Source organism: Globicephala melas, chromosome 4, assembly GCF_963455315.2.
Source record: "Globicephala melas chromosome 4, mGloMel1.2, whole genome shotgun sequence".
Taxonomy (NCBI): Eukaryota; Metazoa; Chordata; class Mammalia; order Artiodactyla; family Delphinidae; genus Globicephala; species Globicephala melas.
In genome coordinates, this window is record NC_083317.1 from 138,711,999 (window position 1) to 138,732,740 (window position 20,742).

The following is a 20,742-nucleotide window of genomic DNA, read 5'->3' on the forward strand; positions in this document are numbered from 1 at the left end:
CTTTCTGATTCCATATTAATCCTGGTATCTACATGCCTAGAACAGTCCTTGATACTTAAGAAATGCTTAATAGATACTTGCTTACTGAATGAAAATATTTCTCTTGCTGTTTCAAATGACACCCTGTACTTCTCCCATATAGGAATACCCCTGAGACGCTGTATGAGTCTGTCTCCCGTGAGCTCATTTTGCCCTTTTGTTTCTAACTCACAGTTCCCTCTTTTTCCAAGTTTCCTCAGGCCTCTGACCCCATCCTTCCCTTTTCTTTCTGTTTCTAGGCAGAAATTAATTCCATTGCCAGGATATTTTTTTTCTTTTTACATAAATAGCTTGCACAGATAGAGGAAGTGGCATTCCGGAGTTTTCTGCCAGGTTACTAAATCAACATATGTTTGCCCAGGAAGTGACCAGGTTGTCCTTAATTCAGGGTTTCAGGACTGGAGTCTGGAGGTTTATTCATCCACATCCCTCTTCTCTTAAGTCTTTTCTATCACAGCTGCCTCTCGGAGGCTAGGCCAATGCAGGCACAAAGGAGGTAAACAAATAAGGAAGCCAAGAGTGGTGAGTGCCCCCCCAGAGAACGCTGTCAAGAAAAGGCAAGAGAGATGGGTTCATGTGTACCATCTTTTTAGATTCCACATATAAGTGATATCGTATGATATTTGCCTTTCTCTGTCTGACTTGCTTCACTCAGTATGACAAAGTCTAGGTCACAGAAGTAGAAAACAAACTTATGGCTACCAGGGGGGAAAAGGGGAGGGGAGGGATAAATTGGGAGATTGGGATTGACACATAACACACTACTATATATAAAACAGGTAACTAATAAAGACCTACTGTATAGCACAGGGAACTCTATTCAATACTCTGTAATGACCTATATGGGAATAGAACCTAAAAAAGAGTGGATATATGTACATGTATAACTGATTCACTTTGCTGTACAGCAGAAGCTAGCACACCATTGTAAATCAACTATACTCCAATACAAATTTTAAAAAAGGGAAGAAAAGGCAAGGGGAGAGCAGCTGGAGAGGCGGCCACTGAGAATTCAGACAAAGCCAGCAACTTGCACATAACTCAGGAATCCTTGTGCTTGGTGTTGGAGATAATGAGACCCACCCCCACTGCCACCCCAAATGTGAAAGAGAAGTATTTTTGCTCTACCTAGAAGCTCTGGCATGGAAATACCTCTCAAAGCTGAAAGAGTTTTCTAAGAAGCAATCCAGTTGTTGGCCTTTAGCAACTTGGCAGGATATTCAAGTGAATTCACATTTTCAGATGTATATTTGAGAACAGATATGTAGTAAAAATTGTCTTATTATAGAGAGCGCTTTTTACCATTTCCAACATGGTTGGTTGGAAAAATTATGAGCTTCTTGTGTGAAGACTTGAGTTCGGGTCCTGGCTCAGATATTGACATTCTGTATGTGACCTTGGCAAAGTCGTTTCACCCTTCAATACTTTATCTTGTCTGTAAGAGGCGAACAGAGATAATACTTATATCTTAAAGCTATCAAGGGGGTCCGATAAAGGAAATAAGTGATAGAAAATATAAAGAACCACATAAATGCTGGCTGTAATAATGAGTCTAGATTTGTATCTCTCTGGCAAAAAAGCTCTCATCACTTATAATCTATGTGATTTGGGGCAATGAACTTCAACTTCCTGAGCCTCCGTTTTCTCATCTGTAAGATGGCAATAATAAGTAACATCTACTTCATAGGCTTGAATGAAATATTGCTTGTAAAGTGCTGTGCACAGTGCCTGGCACATGAGTGCTTTGTAAATGTTAGTGATCACTCTTGCAGCTAGCAATGTTATTATTGTAAAATTGGAATGCATCTTCTAATGATGAACTTTATTCTTTAACACAAACTTTAGAGCACCTGCCATATTCAGGCCAGGCACTCTGCTTTGCATGTGGGAGAGTGCAAGAGAAAGAAGACATAGTCTGTGATTTCCTGTACCTTACAGTCTACTGAGAAAGAAAGACGCATCAAATAATCACACGACCTGTTAAGTAACTTGCAGGAAAATTACAGGCTGCTATGGGAGGGAATGACAAAGGGATCCAACCAAATCTGGGATGCGAGGAAGTCTTCATCGAGGAAGTGATGTTTGAGTTGAATTTTGAAGGATAAGTAGAAATTGACTGCATGGAGAATAGAATGAAAGGATTCTAGGCAAATAGAGCTGTGTGTACAAAGGTCCTGGGAGAGACAGCATCATCTGAGAAAAGGAGAGAAGGCCAGTGTCACTGGAGAACCGGGTGTCAGATGGGGTGGGGAGGGAGACAGGAGTCAGATTGCTGTCAGACTCACGCCATTGCTAGGTAACTAACGGCGGTCAAAGCGTTCTAAGGGAAGTCACATGACTATTGCATTTTTTCAAAGATTATTTTTGCTGCCGTGCAAGGCAGGTTAACGCACGTACGTGGTGATGGTCCGTTAGCCAAGTGCTGCTCGGAGTGTGATGTGAAGCCCAGTAGTATTGGCATCACCTGGAACTGTGAGAAATGCAAATTATCAGGCCCCACCCGGACCTACTGAATCAGATCTGGAGGTGGGCCCAGCAGTCTGTGCTTTCAGGAGCCCTCCAGGGCATTCTGCTGCACGTTAAAGTTTGAGAAACCCTGGCTTAGTCTAGGATGTGGCCAATAAAGTGAGAGTGAATGGATTTAGAACCAATTTCACCGGTTTAGCTACTAGAAGGATTGGGTGATCTCTTTGGTTTGGGGGATGAGAAAGAAGGAAGTGTCAGGAATGTCTCTAAAATGTGCATTTGCTGTAGAAGTCACCTTACCTGCTCTTTTGTGCTTTGTTGGGTGTGTATTTAAGATGAGAGGGGAGGAAAGTCTGGGGTGTGAATTTGGGGTTTTCTGTCTTTGTTTTTTTTTTTTTTTTAATATTTACTAATCCACAGAGCACTGGTGAGAAGCGTTCAAGAAGCACCATTATTAAAAATGACATCAAGTGAAAAAGAAAGATCTTATGTCTGGAACACCTCTACTGATGGGCAGTAAAACAAGCTGTAACTGGAGAGCTGATTTCATCTATGATAAGGAGAGCTATTTTTCCTGAAGTCTTGACTTCCTCAGAATTCTTCAATTTTGAGTCCACTAAATTATCTTTTGAAACGTTATGTTCCACAATTAAAAAAAAAGAAAAAAAGCACTCTGTTTCAGAAATACAATAGGAGTCAAACAGCAAAAGAAATCTTGTTAACAATGCTACTAAGGAAAGATACTATTGAACGGGAAAACATTAAATTCAGAATGTGTTTGGAGGTTAACAAAATCCCCTTCTGCCTCAGGTTGTTTGATTATATAGGATATATATAATGATTTGGAAAACGACCTGTCTTTCTCGGTGCATAAAAGAGACTGCCAGGGAAGAAATTTCTCACATTTTTTAGCTTCTTTCTTACATTTTTTAGCTTGCTTTGGCCTGACTTTGTATAGACTCTTTGCCCACAATCTCCATTTCACTCCTTCAGCCTCCTGATCTGCATGTATTTTGCTTTACGATGCAGCTCAGAAAGCCCCAAAGTAGCTTCTATTGATGGAACTGGAAGAAAAGCCTTGTCAGAGCTCCTTCCGGCTCATTGACAGTTAAGCCTATTTTTCAGGTGAAGGATAACTAAGTATATTCTCATTACCAAAAGAGGAAGGAAATAACTACCCTCTATAAAAGACAGTTGTCTGGATAATCTTCTTTTAGCATGTACCACTATGGCATTCAGAATCTGGGTTCTACCTAAACAAAGACTCTACCTGGTTCTTACACTAACAAATAGTACTTCTTAAATACTGTCGCAGGATAGAGTCTGTTCGAAACTTCCAAAGAATCAAGAGTTAACTACTCATATACAGTAATCTGTAGGTTTCTACATAGGGAGTTTGCCAAATGGGACTGTGGGCCATAACTGGGGGGAAGCCTGATTTACAAAGGACATTTTATTGGAAAACAATCATGCTCATTTTTTATGTGTTGCTTATTACTGTTTTAGCACTACAATCGCAGAGTTGAGTAGTTGAGACAGAGGCTATATGAAGGCAAAGCCAAAAATATTTCCCATCTAGTCTGCTGACCTCTGAAGAGGGATGTACCAAATCTGTTAGTCTGACCATCAAATTGAAGCCCTCATGGTTTAGGGGAATTCTGAATTGTCATGTTTGAATTACAGCTATAGGCTCAAAATGTACTTTTCTTGTTATTGGAAGAAAATGCCTATAATCATATGGAAGCTAATAAGAAAATGTTAGGCACAGATTTGTTTTTCATTAGATGTCTCTCTTGGGGCAGGTTTGTCAGTACTTAGAGCTCCCCTGAGCTTGGTGGATCCAGTGATGCTTGTCTAGGCACTGGGGTTTGGCCTCCAGTTCTGGTGAAGTATCAACTCTATTTTAGGGAAGAAGCAGGAAGTTGAGGAAGCGCCTAAATGTTTTGCCTCACATGCCTGCCAAGTTGTGACTCAGGGCAATCTGGCGCAGTGCTCATGAATCTTCACTAAGAGTCGAGTTTGCACAATGGAGGAAATACTCAGTATGTTTGTTGTCTTCATGTTCTTGGAAAGTGCCAAATTGACACGTAAAACTGCAGTCATATATTTATACACTGGAGAATTGTCAGGAGCTCCTTAACCATCTCTTTTTAATTCCCATTTCCTTGTTTCCAAATTCTCATCGCAGAATTTCTGCTTTCTCCCGCAGGACATATTCTCCATCCTTTTTACCTTACTTGCCCAAGCTTTTAAACACAGTTTCTAATTCTGTACCTAACTGCTTAAAAAGAACTTGATTAATGCGGAGTTTGTTACATGTCCTGGCTTATTTTATCAATAACATCTATAAGTACAAGTTTTCCTTTTAAGATATCAAAACTAGATTATTTACTCATGTGATAATTATTTCTTTGGTTTTTTTTTTTTTTTTTTAATGTTTGGAGAAATGCCCTGTGTTTCATCACAAAGCCCACAAACCCGAGAATCATATGACTTGAGGTCTAATCCCTCCCATTTCAACAATTAACATTCATCGTTTTGCACTCTTTACTGAACCACTCTGAACTCAGGATCTTCATCTCTACAATAAAGAGTTCCTTGTCATCATCTTTAAAGACCTTTTCTAACTCCAGCAATCTGAAAAGACTTTGTATGTTACAACTTAATACTCAATTAGACGTTTAAGGAAGTGCTGAATAATTCTCCTGTTTCCTTAATTTAAAAAAAAATATGAAATGTTTCATACATACACAAAATACATAGATTTTTATAACAAATGCCCACCCTATACCCACCTAGCTTTAACAAATATTAATACTGACCCATAGTTATGCCTGATTTTTTTAATAGTTAAAGAATTAAAGCATTACACATTCAGGTAAACTCCTTACTTTATATGATTAGTCAAAAAGTATAAAATACTTTTGCATGTATTGACCTCTTCAAAGCTCTTAGCCATGAGAAGTAAACATATATCCAGTATGCAGATGTGGTATAAACAGGTGTCAAAATTGTATCTCAGGATACCCAGCAAATAAATGAAGAATTCAGGACTCAACCATATGCAATGTCATCTAATCCCTGGATTTTGACTGTCCTTTCCTAAATATATCATTTTTGTAATTAGGGTTCTTTGTAAGCAATATAAATGGATTCTGGTTATCTGAAGCAAAAATATTAATTTATTGAAAACACATGTTGTAACTTATGGAACCAAAGAAAGGGATGAGCAACCAGTCTTTGAAAAAGGCAAGAAGCAGTTGTGTTCATGAGGCCTAGGTAGCAGGAAAAACTGGCAAGTTTTTTCTGGCCTTCATTGTTGAATGAATCTGCTGCCTTCATTTTTGATCTTGGATCCCTCTGGTCAAGATTTAAATTACCAGAAGAGAAAGAATGATTGGTCAGCATGGATGATTTGCCTATCCTTCCAGTGAGGGCTTGTCTGAGCACCAGGTTGGGTAGTTCTACCAAGGCTGCGCACAGAGAGGAGTTCTCATCTCCAGTGGAACATGGAGGTGCAGTGACACGAGGAAGGGGCAAGGATGTTAGTCTGCCAAACATGTGAGATATCTACTATACTAATTGTAGCAAACATGAGAATGTGCGTCTCGTACCTCTGATTACAGGAGAGTATGGCTGATGACCCCAGCTACTGTCCTCTGAAACACATCATTGTGTTGGCACAGGCCAGACTTTCCAGGGGCTGCTACCAGCCAGTGACGGAGTGAAGCAAGGCTGCTAAGACAGGTCTGGTCCTAGGAGATGCGGCGAAGCTCTGATGATTGGCTTGGCTAGATGACTCCTTGATGGCCTTGGCGAACTTTCCTTAGAATTGCACTGAGGTCTAAGACACTGTCATCCAATTTTTCTTCCTTTCTTTCTCCTTTGCTTGACCTCAGATCTGCATCATAATCTACTCATCATTTGCTTCTAAGAGGACCAGCAATAACACACAAATCATTTATTAATATCCAAAAGCAATATTAAGTAGCACTTAAGAATGTCATGCTACAGCCCTACACTGCCGTTTCCTACATTCTATATGCCTTGACCCTGTTCTACTTTTTCTTTCTGCTGTATCATTTAACACCCTCTAATAAACTATATAGTTATTTATAATTTATTGTTTTTCTCTCCAAAGTAGAATGTAAGTTCTCTCAGGGCATAGGACAGAGATCTGTTCTGTTTTGTTCACTGATGTGTATCCAAACACTTAAAACATTTCCCAGCCGTAGAAGGCACTAAGTAAAAATTTGTTGAATGAATGAATAACTTTATGTCCATTTGCTTGCAATGTAATCTCTAAATATTTTCTTTTGGGTCCTAAACTAAGTAGTTCCACAGTCCCAGACCCCCTTAAACATGCTGTGTTTATGTCGGCATTACACTTTTTTGGTGCCAACAATTATTCCCGTTGCCCTACAGAGACCATAGATTTCTCCCACTAAAGCCTTGTACAATTAGAGAGGGTTAACTTGATCTTCCAAGTCTCATTTAAACCAAGTTCTTTTTCACTGAACAACGGCCAAGTTTGAAGAAATTTTAAATTGCTTTGCTTGAAGTCAAGTATCAAGGGAGTGAGTTTGTTTCAGCGCCTTGTTCTCAGAAAGAAGTGGCTTACAAGTAGCAATCATGGAGCCAAGCCTGTCGGATCAGACATTTATCTGCTCACTAACAATGGTTCAGCACATCTGTCCTTCTTTCCCCTAGAGCGTCACTGAAGAGAGAGCCATGGCTCAGCGTTGACTTGGGCTCAGTTCTCTTTGTTATTTCCAGTCTTAGAAGAGATGAGCACAGGAGATGTTGCTCTGCATCCTACCTAGAGCTACTATGGCACAGAGATCACCACTCTAGGAAAGAGGCAGAAACATCCTGGGAGGAGGGAGTCAAGCAAAGGTTTTGTGACTAAGGTCAGGAGATGGTGCTACGTGCATTAATGACCTTGGCAACTACGCCTAAAGTCTGTGATAATGAAGCTTTTATGACTGCATCCTCGTTGTTTCAAGGAGGGGATTAAAAGTGGCACCAGTGGTGGTTTTCAGATCCCATTGTCTCATTGGCTACTTGAAGCAAATTTAAGAATTAGAGCCATGTGTACCTAAATGAGAGATATATTCCAGTCTAGAACTAATGTAGCTGAATCTTGTTTCAAATAGAGGTTCTACTCTTCTTCGGCGGTGAGAGGGGAATTTGTTGATTATCCAAAGGCTTTATTTCACTTTTATCTGTTATGACATTTTAAAAAGAATATGTATCCTGATGTTCTATAGCATGGATAGAAAGATTAAATGAAAATGAAATCCAGTTTCTAAAACATTGTTCACAGAATACGATCATTCCCAGAAGATTATAGTAAGGCAACATTGGAAATCAAACTCAGATTTGTGTTTACATCCTGCTATTTGACCCTCATTAGCTGTGTGACCCTGAAGAAAATACTACACATCTCAATTTCCACATTTGTAAAATGTGCTTTAGTTTCTGATAATGTTGGTCAGGGTGATCAATGAGAAGTTTAGATGGAATACATACAAAGCTTGTGACTCAGTGTCTAGCATATAATGGAAGCTTAATAAATGACAGCTATCCCTAGGTCCTTGCTGTGTGCATTACATTGTCAGGAATCCCTTATCTGTTTCTCATTGGACCATACGCAGTTATCTGGGCTCTTCCTCTAAACCTATCCCAGATGAATTTGTGGCTACCCATATGTGAAAAATTCTTTCAGTTATAGGTAAGAATTTTCCATGTTTAATCATCAGAAGCTGTTTGGTTTTCTTAAAGCAAGTAATAACTCTATTGATCAAAACTATAGTAAATGATTTGTTGAGCAAGCATGTTGGAATTATTGACTAAAACACATCTTGGAGATATTTTTTGGATCTCAAGTTCCCAAGCTCCTCTCGTTCCAAATTATTAAGAGATTTCTGAGAGTTGCCAATATATACTCCTGGGAGAGGAATAAAGTACTTTCATTTAAGGAGAAAGGAAACTTGGAACAAAATGGAAAGAGGAAGAAAAAACAAACTGGGCACATTCAATTCAGCTAAGCATCAGTTGATTTGTATCTATGCCTCCTTTCTTCCTTTCCTTTTTCCTTTTCTTTCTTTCCCTCTTCTTTTTTTAGTTACCCTAACTTAACATGGAACTTTTCTTAGAATTTGAAATGGAATATCTGTGAGAATTTAAATCATGGAGAATACATACAAAGTGACCTCCCTAGAAATATGACCTCATCACTCTCATCACCCAGTCCTGGACTCCTTTCATTTCTTATTCCAAATCTTTAGAGTTGCCAGAATCCCACTAAAAATTCCGTCATGCTTATTCTAGCAAAACTGAAAGCAGGGATATGAGAAAAGGAAAAAAGAAGACACTGTAATCCTACAGTCCACCACTATGAATATTTTGTGTGTATTCTCCCAGTCTATTTTTTTTTCTATAAAGAAACAAATTTAAAACACATTGTTTTCTGAGAGCCTCATTTTTCATCAGACATTGAAATGAGAGGTGTCTTTACCACTGCCCACTCAGGGAGGTCTTCAGCTGGCTCACTTCACGTCCCACCAACCCGACTCTACACTCCGCTGCTGCACAAGACGTCGGGGCCCCAGTGCATTAGGATCCTGGGGCATTTGGAGGACGGTTTCCACCCAAGGCAAATTCACTGGGAACTGAGCACAGATCTGAAACACGTATAGGCTGCACTATAGATGGATGGTCCTTTGAAGAAGTGTTCCTTGCAGTTAAAGTGAAGCCTTTACCTGCTCTTCCACCAAAGAATCCTTGCTTTCATCACTTAGAACAGTACAAACACCAGGAAGCGCTGGGGAGGCTGCCGTAGGGCTTATCTCCCACGCAGCTCTGGGTGCTTCCTGGGACTTCCCCCTCCTTTTTAATCTGATCCTTATTTTCGATCACCACTTCACATGACCCATCCCCTTCCTATTTACTTTTCTAGTTTCATGAAAATAGACTTTCCATATTGATAAAGAGTCTCTGGAATGCTATGTTAATTTTTTAAGCAAGCTATGAAAAGCCATTGGGTATTTTTAATCAGGACACACTATTTACACAGATTCTTGGAAGCAGCATGGGAAGAAAACTAAAGGTAGGGAGAACACCTTTGAAGAGTGGGTGAGAGATGGTTAGGGCCAGAACAAGGCAGAAACAACTGTGATAAGGGGGAGGGGCAACTACAGCTCTGCGCAGACTCGCTTGAGATGCTCATCGATGTCCTGCGCTTTCTGCTACAGATACGAGAGTCCCGTCATGCAGCCACCATTAGCAGTGCCTTGTTTACACACCTGTGGCCCTTTGGCCACACGCTTCCCAATATTGTATCCCCTGGACTAATTTCTAAAAATTGTCAGACCTGTCATCACACCATTGAGTACGTAGCACTGAGACAATGGTTATAGAGAACAAGATCAGATTTACTGTGAAATATGAGGAGCGCCTGAAAATGTTTAGCTCACACGATACTGATGCTGTTAACACTCAGGATATTATATTTTTGTAGCCATAATTTCAAAAACTAAAGGTCACACATATTTACCATTAAAGATCCAATCAAAATCCTGCTTGATACGAGGGACATGCTAAGGGTACCCATCCCACTTTCTGCTGTTGTGTTAAATTGGGAAACACAACCTGTGTCCCATCATGGCAACACAGCCAGTCACTAAAGAGAAGGGAACGACTCACAACTCAATATTCTTTATATCTCTACCTCCTTGTGTTAAGTTATTAAACCATGAACTCATACTAGAAACTTTTTCATTAGTGTTCACTTATTGCAAACTATAATCTTTTAGGGGTATATGGAAAGCATGTGTCTTCTTTCCATTGTAAATATTAGCAAGGCAAATTCCCCTACACCCTTGTTTCCCAATGAAGGAAAAGAAAGTACCAAAAATGGAGACATGGGACATTCCACCAGGTTTAAACTCTGAGTAATTATTTACGCGATTCCGAAAATACAGGTTACCGTAGAGGGTATAAGCCCTGTTATCGCCCATAAATTGTATTTATCCATGGAAATTAAAGGTGTCACTAGCTTAAATCCTGGCAGAGACTCATCTGTTTTAGCGTTCACCAACCCACATGGTAACTACAGCTGCTATATACAGAAGGAGTTAACATTGACACCCAAGTTCTGCCCTCTAACCCTACTTTTAAGAATCCTTCCCATCTCTGGATTGGAGGCTGAGGGATTTTCTCCCTCCCTCCTTAATGCTAAGAGAGATTTATTGTACCAGGCCTGGGGCGCTGTTGACTGAAAGACATTGCATGATCATCACTGTACCCATGGGTAAGAGAGGAAGCAGCAGACCCTGGGGCATTGCTTTGAGTTATTACAGTGTGTGAGGTTGAAGGTTTTGTCAGAGAGCCAGGGCAGAGAGGTTGAGGACAGCAGGGAAGGGAAGGCTAAGAGAGCAAAGTTAGTGTGAAGGGTGTTGCTTTGAGCCTGATTGGTAGGTTTCAGCATCCATCCTCTTTTTCTGGAAGAAGAAGCAAGTGGCTTATGCTTTGCTTTCTAACTTTAGAGGTACTCAAAGCCATATTTGTAAGGAAGTTGGTGTGGATAAATATGAAGGAGCAGTTGAAGGAAGAAAGGAAGAGGGATAAATGGAGGGAGGGAGAAAGAAAGGAAGGAAAGGAGGAAGGAAGGAAGGAAGAAAGGAAGGGAGGGGAGGGAGGAAGGAAAGAAGGAAAGGAGGAAGGAAGGAAGAAAAGGAGGAAAGAGGAAGGAAGGGAAGAAAGAAAGAGGAAGGAAGGAAGGGCGGGAGAGAGGGAGGAAAAAGATAGGCCTATATGTCTCTTACGCTGCTTCCCTGATTCACTTTTTTGTCATGTATGTAATGGGGAGGTTGACATTAGCTTAGCTCATGACAACTCGTTACAAAATTTGAATTTAGAAGGACCCATATTAATGAAGTTTCTAATGAATTTATAAAATGTCAGAGATCACCTCTCATTAGAACCTGAAAGACAAATTCCAAAGTGATTTTTCAACTCTTCCAGAGCATGCTGTGACGCGACGCCCGTGCATCATGGCTGATTAGAGAATATTGTCATGTTGGCAGCTCTTTCCTTGGCTTTCACCTCATTTTGTGCTTTGGCTTTTCTTTAAAATACACTGGCACGTCTGTGAGGAGACTCTGTGGAGACAATAGTGATGCTTGTCTGAGTGCATAGATCGAATGATTTTCAGGGAAATTAATAGTCTCTGTTCTGATTTGGGTGACATTCCTGCAAGGAAATTGACAGATGTTTTAAAGTGTGCACCAAAGTATTAGATTCATGCCATTCTCCAAGTCCCCACGATTCCTGTCTCTAGGGTGTGATCGATAGCTTGGCCTGATGGTTCTTTTTGTTCCTACCGTAGCTACAGCATTAGGGAAAAAGGCTCCCAAGTTGAAATGGTAATCATAGACAAAAATTGGAAGTAAGAGCCATTCTGGGATGAGGGAGAGAGCAGGGTCTGGCCAGGGATAGGGCTCATTTATGAGGTTTCTTCATTAATCATAGACAATAACGTTGAGTTATCATTTCATGTTTCTTGGGGTTACTATATCTACCCTGGACAGGAGGATGTGAGAACATTACAGTCGAGGGAATCTCATTGCAGAAATGTTAACTGACTTCCCATGGTCACGTGGCTGATTGATGTTGGAGCCCTGGTGATAAGCCATAGATTCTAGGTTTTCTGGAGCCTGGTGATGGGGTATTGAGATGGGATTGCTGTGGCATAGATATTTGGGAAGATGAATGAAAGGAAACCATGTGTCTGAGTCAAAAGAACAAGAAGGAAATCATGCCACTAAACGATTAGGAGGATGTGGGGGAACAGGTACATATTCAAGGCATACTTTATACGTAGCAGCACATTACACATACATTTATTACATGTGTACTTAACCACACATTTTCAACAAAAATAGCCCAGCAGCTATAGTAAAACACGATTTTTATGTCAGATGGACGCTAAATACAAATCAGCTGCTCGTCTGGTGCTCAATTGAAGAAAAATGAGAGATTCCAAGGCTGGATGGATATATCGCTGTGTTGGAAAGTGTGAGATCTAACACAGTATATACAAAGCAAGTTAAAACATCAAAGATATTTCTGACTCTGTGATTTTTGTCGTATACCCAGCTTTGAAATCAATTCCCAAATAAGATGGAAATTCAGATTTTTTTCCCATCAAAGTAAAAGTGTAGGAAAATTATGTGTGAATAGATCAACAGTTTAGTTTTTAAGCAATAACTTTTTCATCAACTTCAAATATTTCTGCCCAAGAATGCTTTTCAGTAGAAAATCTAGTACTGGAATTTTAATATATTTTTTAATATGTATTTTGAAATATACAAAAACTTTTCAAAATATAAGGCTTAGGTTTGAACTTGAGTCTGTTAATGATATTTCTCATGGTTCTTTTGCTCAAAGAATAGAATTGAACTTGAATATCACTTTTAAAATTAATTTTTATTGGAGTATAGTTGATTTACAATGTTGTGTTAGTTTCTGCTGTACAGCAAAGTGATTCAGTTTTACAGGTACATATATCCACTTTTTTTAGATTTTTTTCTCATATAGCTCATTACAGATTATTGAGTAGAGTTCCCTGTGCTATACAGTAGGTCCTTATTAGTTATTTATTTTATGTATAGTAGTGTGTATACGTCAATCTCAATCTCCCAATTTATCTCTCCCCCCCTTTACCCCTTGGTAACCATAAGTTTGTTTTCTACATCTGTGGCTCCTTCTGTTGGGTAAATAAGTTCATTTGTACCATTTTTTTTTTAGATTCGCCATATCAGTGATATCATATGATATTTGTCTTTCTCTGGCTTACTTCACTCAGTATGACAATCTCTAGGTCCATCCATGTCACTGCAGATGGCATTATTTCATTCTTTTTTACGAGTCTGAGTATCACTTTTAAGAATATGTTCTTGGGCTTCCCTGGTGGCGCAGTGGTTGAGAGTCCGCCTGCCGATGCAGGGGACGCGGGTTCGTGCCCCGGTCGGGAAGATCCCACATGCTGCGGAGCGGCTGGGCCCGTGAGCCATGGCCGCTGAGCCTGCGCGTCCGGAGCCTGTGCTCCTCAACAGGAGAGGCCACAACAGTGAGAGGCCCGCGTACCGCAAAAAAAAAAAAGAATATGTTCTTGAAATAAAACATATACCCTGAAAAATACACACGAGTACAGAGTTTGATGACTTTCAAAACCTGAATACTCCTATGCAATCAACATAAAGGTCATGAAAGATATGGACCAGCATCGCAGAACACCCTGACCCGTGTCCCCTCCTAATCACAATCTCCCAAAGGTAACCACTAACCTGACCTCTTAAACCCTAGATTTGTTTTGCCTATGTTTGTACTTCATTTAAATGGATTCTACTCCTCTGGGTCTGGTTATTTTTGCTTAACATTATGTTAGTGATATTCATCCATTCCCCTGTCGATTATTATGTATCACTCATTCACATTACCATATAATGTATTGTGATAATATATCTTGATACTGCCAAACAGTTTTTAATGTATATGTACTAACTGGCAACGAGTCAGTAATGTAGGAGGGTTCAAATTACTTTTCATCATCCTTCCCAAAACTTGGTATTTTCCATCTTTTTTTCTTTTAGCCATTCTGGTGCACAAGCATTGATTTTTAAATGGACTAAATAAACCTCTAGCAAACTCATATCAAACAGAAGTCTTTATTTAGCAACCAGTGTGTGCTTCGGGCGGGAAGGGGCAGAGTTTCATCAAGTGGAATGCTTCAACATCAATACATTCAAAGAAGAAATACGAATTTGAATGACATAAGCAGAAAGGTCTCAGCACAGACTAGTGGTTTTGTTTAAAATACTCCCTTATTTTCAGAGAAAGCACTTCATTTGGGAATGAAGAGATATGCATTAGAGGCTAGACGTTTATGGAGTCTGAAAACTGACCTTTTTAAGATTTTGGGGGAGACTCATGGGATAGAAGAAAACAGTAAGGACTTTATTAACTATACCACAAATGATGTGATTTTCATAGAAAAAACACAAGGCAGTGGTTGATTTGTATTTTTATTACCGTTGCAGGGTCTCCATTTTGGTGCCTATTGGATATTGTCCCTATAAAGAATGAGAAAGGAGATGTGGTCCTTTTTCTGGCCTCATTCAAAGATATAACAGATACAAAAGTGAAGATTACTCCAGAAGATAAAAAAGAAGGTTTGTACTGTTTTCAGAAAACATTGACAGATGGAGTAACATTTTGAAATTGTTTATTCAAATACTCTGGTAGGAAAAATAAATGTGTTTTTAATAACAGCAACAGATAAATACTCATAACTCTTAGCAGTCAGTATTTGGTGCCTATCCCCAAATCACAGAGACTCACATGAATTTGCATTTTCCTCTTTGTAATAAAAACTCACTTGATAGGAACCAGAAGTTTATACTCCTGTTTGAGGAGCATGAGGATGGGAAAACAACTTATCAGAATACACAGATTCACACCACCTTGTTTTATCAGGGAAGAATATACATTGATAGCAATGAGTGAAGTTAAAATGATGCGATTGAAACTACTGCTCTCAGTTTCATCTAATGTGCAGTAGTTCAGAACTTAGAAGTGCAAGATTTCATTTTATATCCAAAATCCAGAACTCAAGTTTAGTGCTTGTTAGAGTGGAACGTTGCAAATGCATACCTGTATTTTGCAATAATAATTTGTTTTAAGACACAGACAAGCTCTTCAATGATCTTTAAAGTATTCTAAGACTTTCTGTTGCTTACTTTATAGCTTGTGTCTGTAGTTTATGAGGAAATACCCTGCATTCATGTAAGCAGACAAAAGTAACATTGAAAAATATGCCCATATTATTTCATTTAAACAAAAGTAGGATTAAATATTTTGGTGACCAGAGAAAAGGCAATTGTCATTGTAGGGACTTCCTGTATATTAAGTTCTTTATGAGAACCAGCTCTTTGATGTTTCAACAACTATGTCTTTTTAAAAATGTGTGTGAGCGTTTTAAATACATTATGTCTTTTGAAATGACAACACAAATTGAGAACTATTTGGTGACCCTGGCCAACTTCTATCATTTGGAATGTTTGCAAATGCAGGACTGTTTTCTTGTGTATTTGCATAACTAAACACTGTGGCATATTTTACATACAGAAGGGGTGAGCAGTCTTATACTTAAAGTTACTTGGATATTAGAGCACGTGTAATACCTGTCCAATGAGAGAAAAGTGTGGAAATCGGTGTGCGTGGTTTTGGTTTTGTTTTTACTGTTTTCTTTGCTGTTATAGGAAAAGAAAAGGTAAGTATGAACTGTATTTACTCAGAACACTTCTTATACCAAATGTAGGTTTTTTCCATACCAACAACCAGTTCTTCAACTCTCTGGACTCCAGCTGGGTGTCCTATCATTTAATTCAGGTCACACTAACTACCTGGATTTAGTGTCAGAGTGCACAGGTATAAGGGCCCACACTAACTGCAGATGGCCGGTCACAAGTACGGGGTGCCCGGGGCCCACACACTTCTGTCCAGCTTGGCTACAATGTCGGGAATTTCACAGCCCTCCCCATCCTTTTCAGATTTGATAATGTGCTAGAACAGCTTACTGAATGCAGAGTGACACTTCTGTTATTGTAAGGGCTCTAACTCTGGAACAGCCATAGGGAAGAGATGCCTAGGGTAGGTATAGGGAAGAGGGCCTGGGGCTGCTGTGGTTTTCCTGGGTGTGCCACCCTCCCAGCACCTGGATGTGTTCATCAGCTCTCCTGCTCGGGTGTTTAGTAGGAGTTTTCATGGAGGCTTCGTTACTGTAGGCAAGATTGATTACATCACTGGCCATCAGTGATCAACTCATTCTTTAGTCCCTCTCCCCTCCCCAGAAGGTCAGGGAGTGGGGCTAAAAGTTCTGGCCCTCTAATCTTGCCCTGGTCTTTCAGGCAATGTGTTGCCCTGCCGAAGTAATCTAGGGCACCCTCCCCTTCCCCACCACCAAATATTTATTAGCACATAAAAGACACTCATCCCTCCAGAGATTCCAAGGGTTATAGGGTTGTGTGCCAGCAATAGGCACAAAGACCAAGTACATTTTTTCTTATGCCACCACAAGGATTATTTGAATAACATTATATTTATGTATTAAATATATATGTGTATATATTATGTATACTCATATGTATAGATAGATACATAAAACTATCCTTAGAAAGAAATATGGCTTTTTTTTTCTTTTTTCTTTTGCTTCAAAGTGGGCAGTTTAATCAACTGACTTGCTTTGAACATGAAGATTATAACTAATGGTTTTATATAATTTAGGTCATCATCTTTGTCTTGTGTTTCTGGTGTCTGTAGATAGGGGTGAAATCCCCCTTTTGGAGGACTGCAATGGATAAAAGGAGTAAAAATATACTTATTCATTTGGGGTTTGAAAGAGCTCAGTACCAACACTCCTTTTCCCCACCCAAGTTCTGAGCCAACTGAGAAAGAAATAAGAGTAAGGCAGATGGGAGAACAACACATCACCTTTATTTCTGAAGAAACCGATAACAGAGAATGTGGCATATTATCAACAGCAAATGGGCTTCCTCTCAGTGAGCCCAGATTTAGGCAAAGTTACCTCCAGCTTGGAGGACCAGAGCAGAACAGGTGCTTCCCAAAGGCAGCTGCTCCCTAAAGAGAGGAAAGAGTAAGGGCCACGCCATATATGCCAAACTCAATCATGTTAAATTCCTCCTCTTCCCCTGGGAAGAATTGAATAAAGGAGCAGTACAGAGGCCAGGTGTGTTACACTCGCAGAGCTGCTTCCCCAGGAAAGCTTGCACCTGCCTTTTGGGGGTGAAGCGCACGCATTTGAATACCCTATGGAACGAGTAGCAATTATTCTAATCCAAGGTTCCATCATAAAAAAGAGTTTTACATTTCTATTTAAATAAATATATTAAACTATGCTTAATAATAGTCCCATTTTGTTTAGAGAACATGTAAAATATGAAGACTATCTCCTGCAAGGTTTAAAGAAAGAAAAACAAAAAGCACTTTTAACATTAATTGTATAAGGCAGAATATGTTGTAGAAATTTTGAAATATTTGATAGTAAGTCTCTAAATCTTTTAATAGCTTTATGACTTTGTTCCTCAAATGATTATTATTTCATATGAAATTAAGTGTTATTTCTAATATATATTGAACACTCAAGAATATTTTCTTGGGCTTCCCTGGTGGCGCAGTGGTTGAGAGTCTGCCTGCCGATGCAGGGAACACGGGTTCATGCCCCGGTCCGGGAAGATCCCACATGCCGCGGAACGGCTAGGCCCATGAGCCATGGCCGCTGAGCCTGCGTGTCCAGAGCCTGTGCTCTGCAACGGAAGAGGCCACGACAGTGAGAGGCCTGCGTACCGCAAAAAAAAAAAAAAAAAAAAAAAGAATATTTTCTTTTCTGTTGCTAAGTTATAAATGTCCCACAAAACTATGTAGTATTTTAATAGAGGCAAAGTAACTATTGTAAGCCAGCATAGTTATAAAATGATCATAAAATACATATATATATTTCTCTCTTTTTTTAATCTGCTCTTAATAGGGCAAAAATACCTTAAAATTCACCAATTGATGGCATGTCTTGCAGGAAAGGCACACCTTAGCATATGGTATTTTTAGAACTTCAAGATGTGTTTGAAAACTCTTAAAATGTCTCTGTATAATTGGAGCAGTATTGTATCTCAGCACTAGAAAACTCGAGGTGAGCATGTAGCCTGATGTGACCCGATACCAGATGTCATACGAATGTATCTCTGAAGATCATCTGAGTTGTAGGAATATGGTTTGTGTTAATTAAATTAATTCCCTACCAAGGCTCATATGATGGACTTTGCTTAAGAGATATAAATTGTACTTGTTTAAGAAAAAATGCTTTAATCAGTAACGTCTACATTGTTCTGGGGTTTATTTGAAAGGAGGAAAATCATATTTTATAGAAAAAACTAGCAAGGTATGGGATACAATGAACAGCATTGATGGAAGATTGGCATAAAATGCAAAGTACTATTTGGACACTCAGTTTTCAGCTGCTGATCTGGGATGTGTGTGTGTGTGTGATTGAGACAGAGAGAGACTTCAGCAGAAATCTGGTGATTTTAATTACCTTTTATATTCCTTCCATTTTTTGACACATATTTCATTTCCATTCTAAAAAAAGTGTGTAAACCAATAACTTCTATATGTGTGTCTAGCATTACTGAGTTAATTTAACATGAGACCCTGTTTACCTCTTTCCCTATAGAAATATCAGTAAGAAATATATTAATTTAATTGCGGATTAATAATGAATTAAGCAACTCAATCAATATTCATTGAGCACCCATTCTGCCTTCCATATTGAATGATTGTTTGGGTACAGTATGCTTTGTTTGAATCATCTAAATTTTAGCTTAAACCCTGGTTCCACATGTGTTGGCTGTTAGCCCTTAGACAAGCTGCTTAGCCTTTCGGAGACTAAGTTTCTTCACCTATAAAAAGGGGTAATCATACACGTCTACACTTACTTTAGGTATATACGAGATAATATCTGCAAATCACGTAGCACTGAATACGCCCAAGAAGAAAAGAGTTGTGGTCATTGTTATATTCTACATGTTTTATAAAAATAGCTAGCTGTTATTGAGTCTCTGCTTCATACTGATGATTACTTCATTTGCTTCTCGTTATAACCCTATGAAATAGGAATTATTCCTATTCCTATTTACCAATGAATTTTAAGTAATTTGACAAAGTCAACATAGTGAAAAATGGTAGGACTAGGGTTGACACTCGTACAGATTCCAGAGTGTACATTCCTTCTATTGGTGTTTTTTTTTTTCTCCAAAGAACTCATGATCTTATGAAGGAAATGGATCCAGTATTTGCAGTATACTATGTTCAGTGACAGTAGAGTGGCAGAAATGGTAAATTCTTCCCAGACAAGGTAAAATGGTAGCGTGGGGCCAGCAAGAATTGGAGCAGAGTCAAGGAGAACTTCACAGGGAAAATAATATTGAAACAAAACTTGAAGGATGTGAGGAGTTTGATAAACTGAAAGGAAGGGAAGTTAATTTCAGGAGATGAAATAACAAATAGCTGACCTTTGTTCAGAAGTAGTTTCTAAAAGTCAGGGTTTTGAGTTTCAACTCTAGATAGGCAGGCATGACTTAAAACTTAAAGATTTTATTATGTCTTTCTAAGGAGCTTAGATGGTGTGAGGATAGAGTTCAGAGTTATGACCGGTAGACCTTGACAGTAGAGATGAGGGAAAAGAAAGAGTTGATGAATTCCAAGTTTCTGGTTTGGGGACTGTTCTGGACTCACTGAAGCCCTAACACCCAGGACCTCAGAATGTGACTGCATTTTGATATAGAGCCTTTGAAGAGGTAATTAAGGTAAAATGAGACCATTAGGGTAGAACTTAATCCAATCCAACTGGTGTCCTTAGAAAGAGGTTTGGTCACAGAGAGACCAATACCAGGGCGCTCGTGCACAGAGGAAAGCCCACATGAAGAGAAGCAAGAGAGCAGAACTTCCTCTTTTAATTAAACAGATCTGCTCTTAGCTCAGGTAAGCAGGTTTTAAGTTCCAATTACTTAAGAATCAGCTTATGATGCTCCTCAAAATTCAGTTTCTAACTACATACATACCACCTTCTAAACCTTCTTGAAGTCTCTGGACAAGCCAAGCTGGTCTGTTCACGCTCAGCGAGTAAAACTCACACTCTCTCTCTCCATACCCTGGTCCTCAAACTTCCCCTCACCTGGAACATCTTTGTCACCCCTGTTTACCATGAAAATCCCACATCTTTTCTTTATAGTCATCTTACCTGAACCCCCTTAGGTCATAGTGAGTCCTTCCCTTAGACTGATCTGTGCCTCGCTGCTGGCCTAACGCTTCTGACTTGTTTTTCCCACAACGGTGAGGGCCTTAAACTTGGCATCCTGCTCCAGCTGCCTTTCACTTTCCTCCAGGACTTTACACATAACAGACACTGAGTACAAACCCGCTGATTAATTAATGTTACGAGAGGACCTTTACCTGTGTGAGGGCACAGCTTCTTTTAAAAGTTTCTTTTCCTCAGTTGCATGTGTCTCAATTTCCTAAACTTTTTTCACATGCTAATTTGGTTTTCTGCTCAGTTGAGTAGAATACGTGCCTTGTTTATTGCTTGTAGGGTGCCCCAGATTT

General features: G+C 39.4%; 1 protein-coding gene across 2 annotated transcripts in view; it reads left to right on the forward strand.

Moving 5' to 3' along the window:
- The window catches only part of KCNH8 (potassium voltage-gated channel subfamily H member 8), a 387,984-nt gene that overhangs the window by 146,449 nt on the left and 220,793 nt on the right, over window positions 1–20,742 (forward strand). For both annotated transcript variants that reach the window (XM_060297633.1, XM_030876350.2), the window contains exon 3: window positions 14,610–14,741. In XM_060297633.1, coding sequence (XP_060153616.1) covers window positions 14,610–14,741 — 132 coding nt within the window. The remainder of the gene's footprint in view (window positions 1–14,609; window positions 14,742–20,742) is intronic.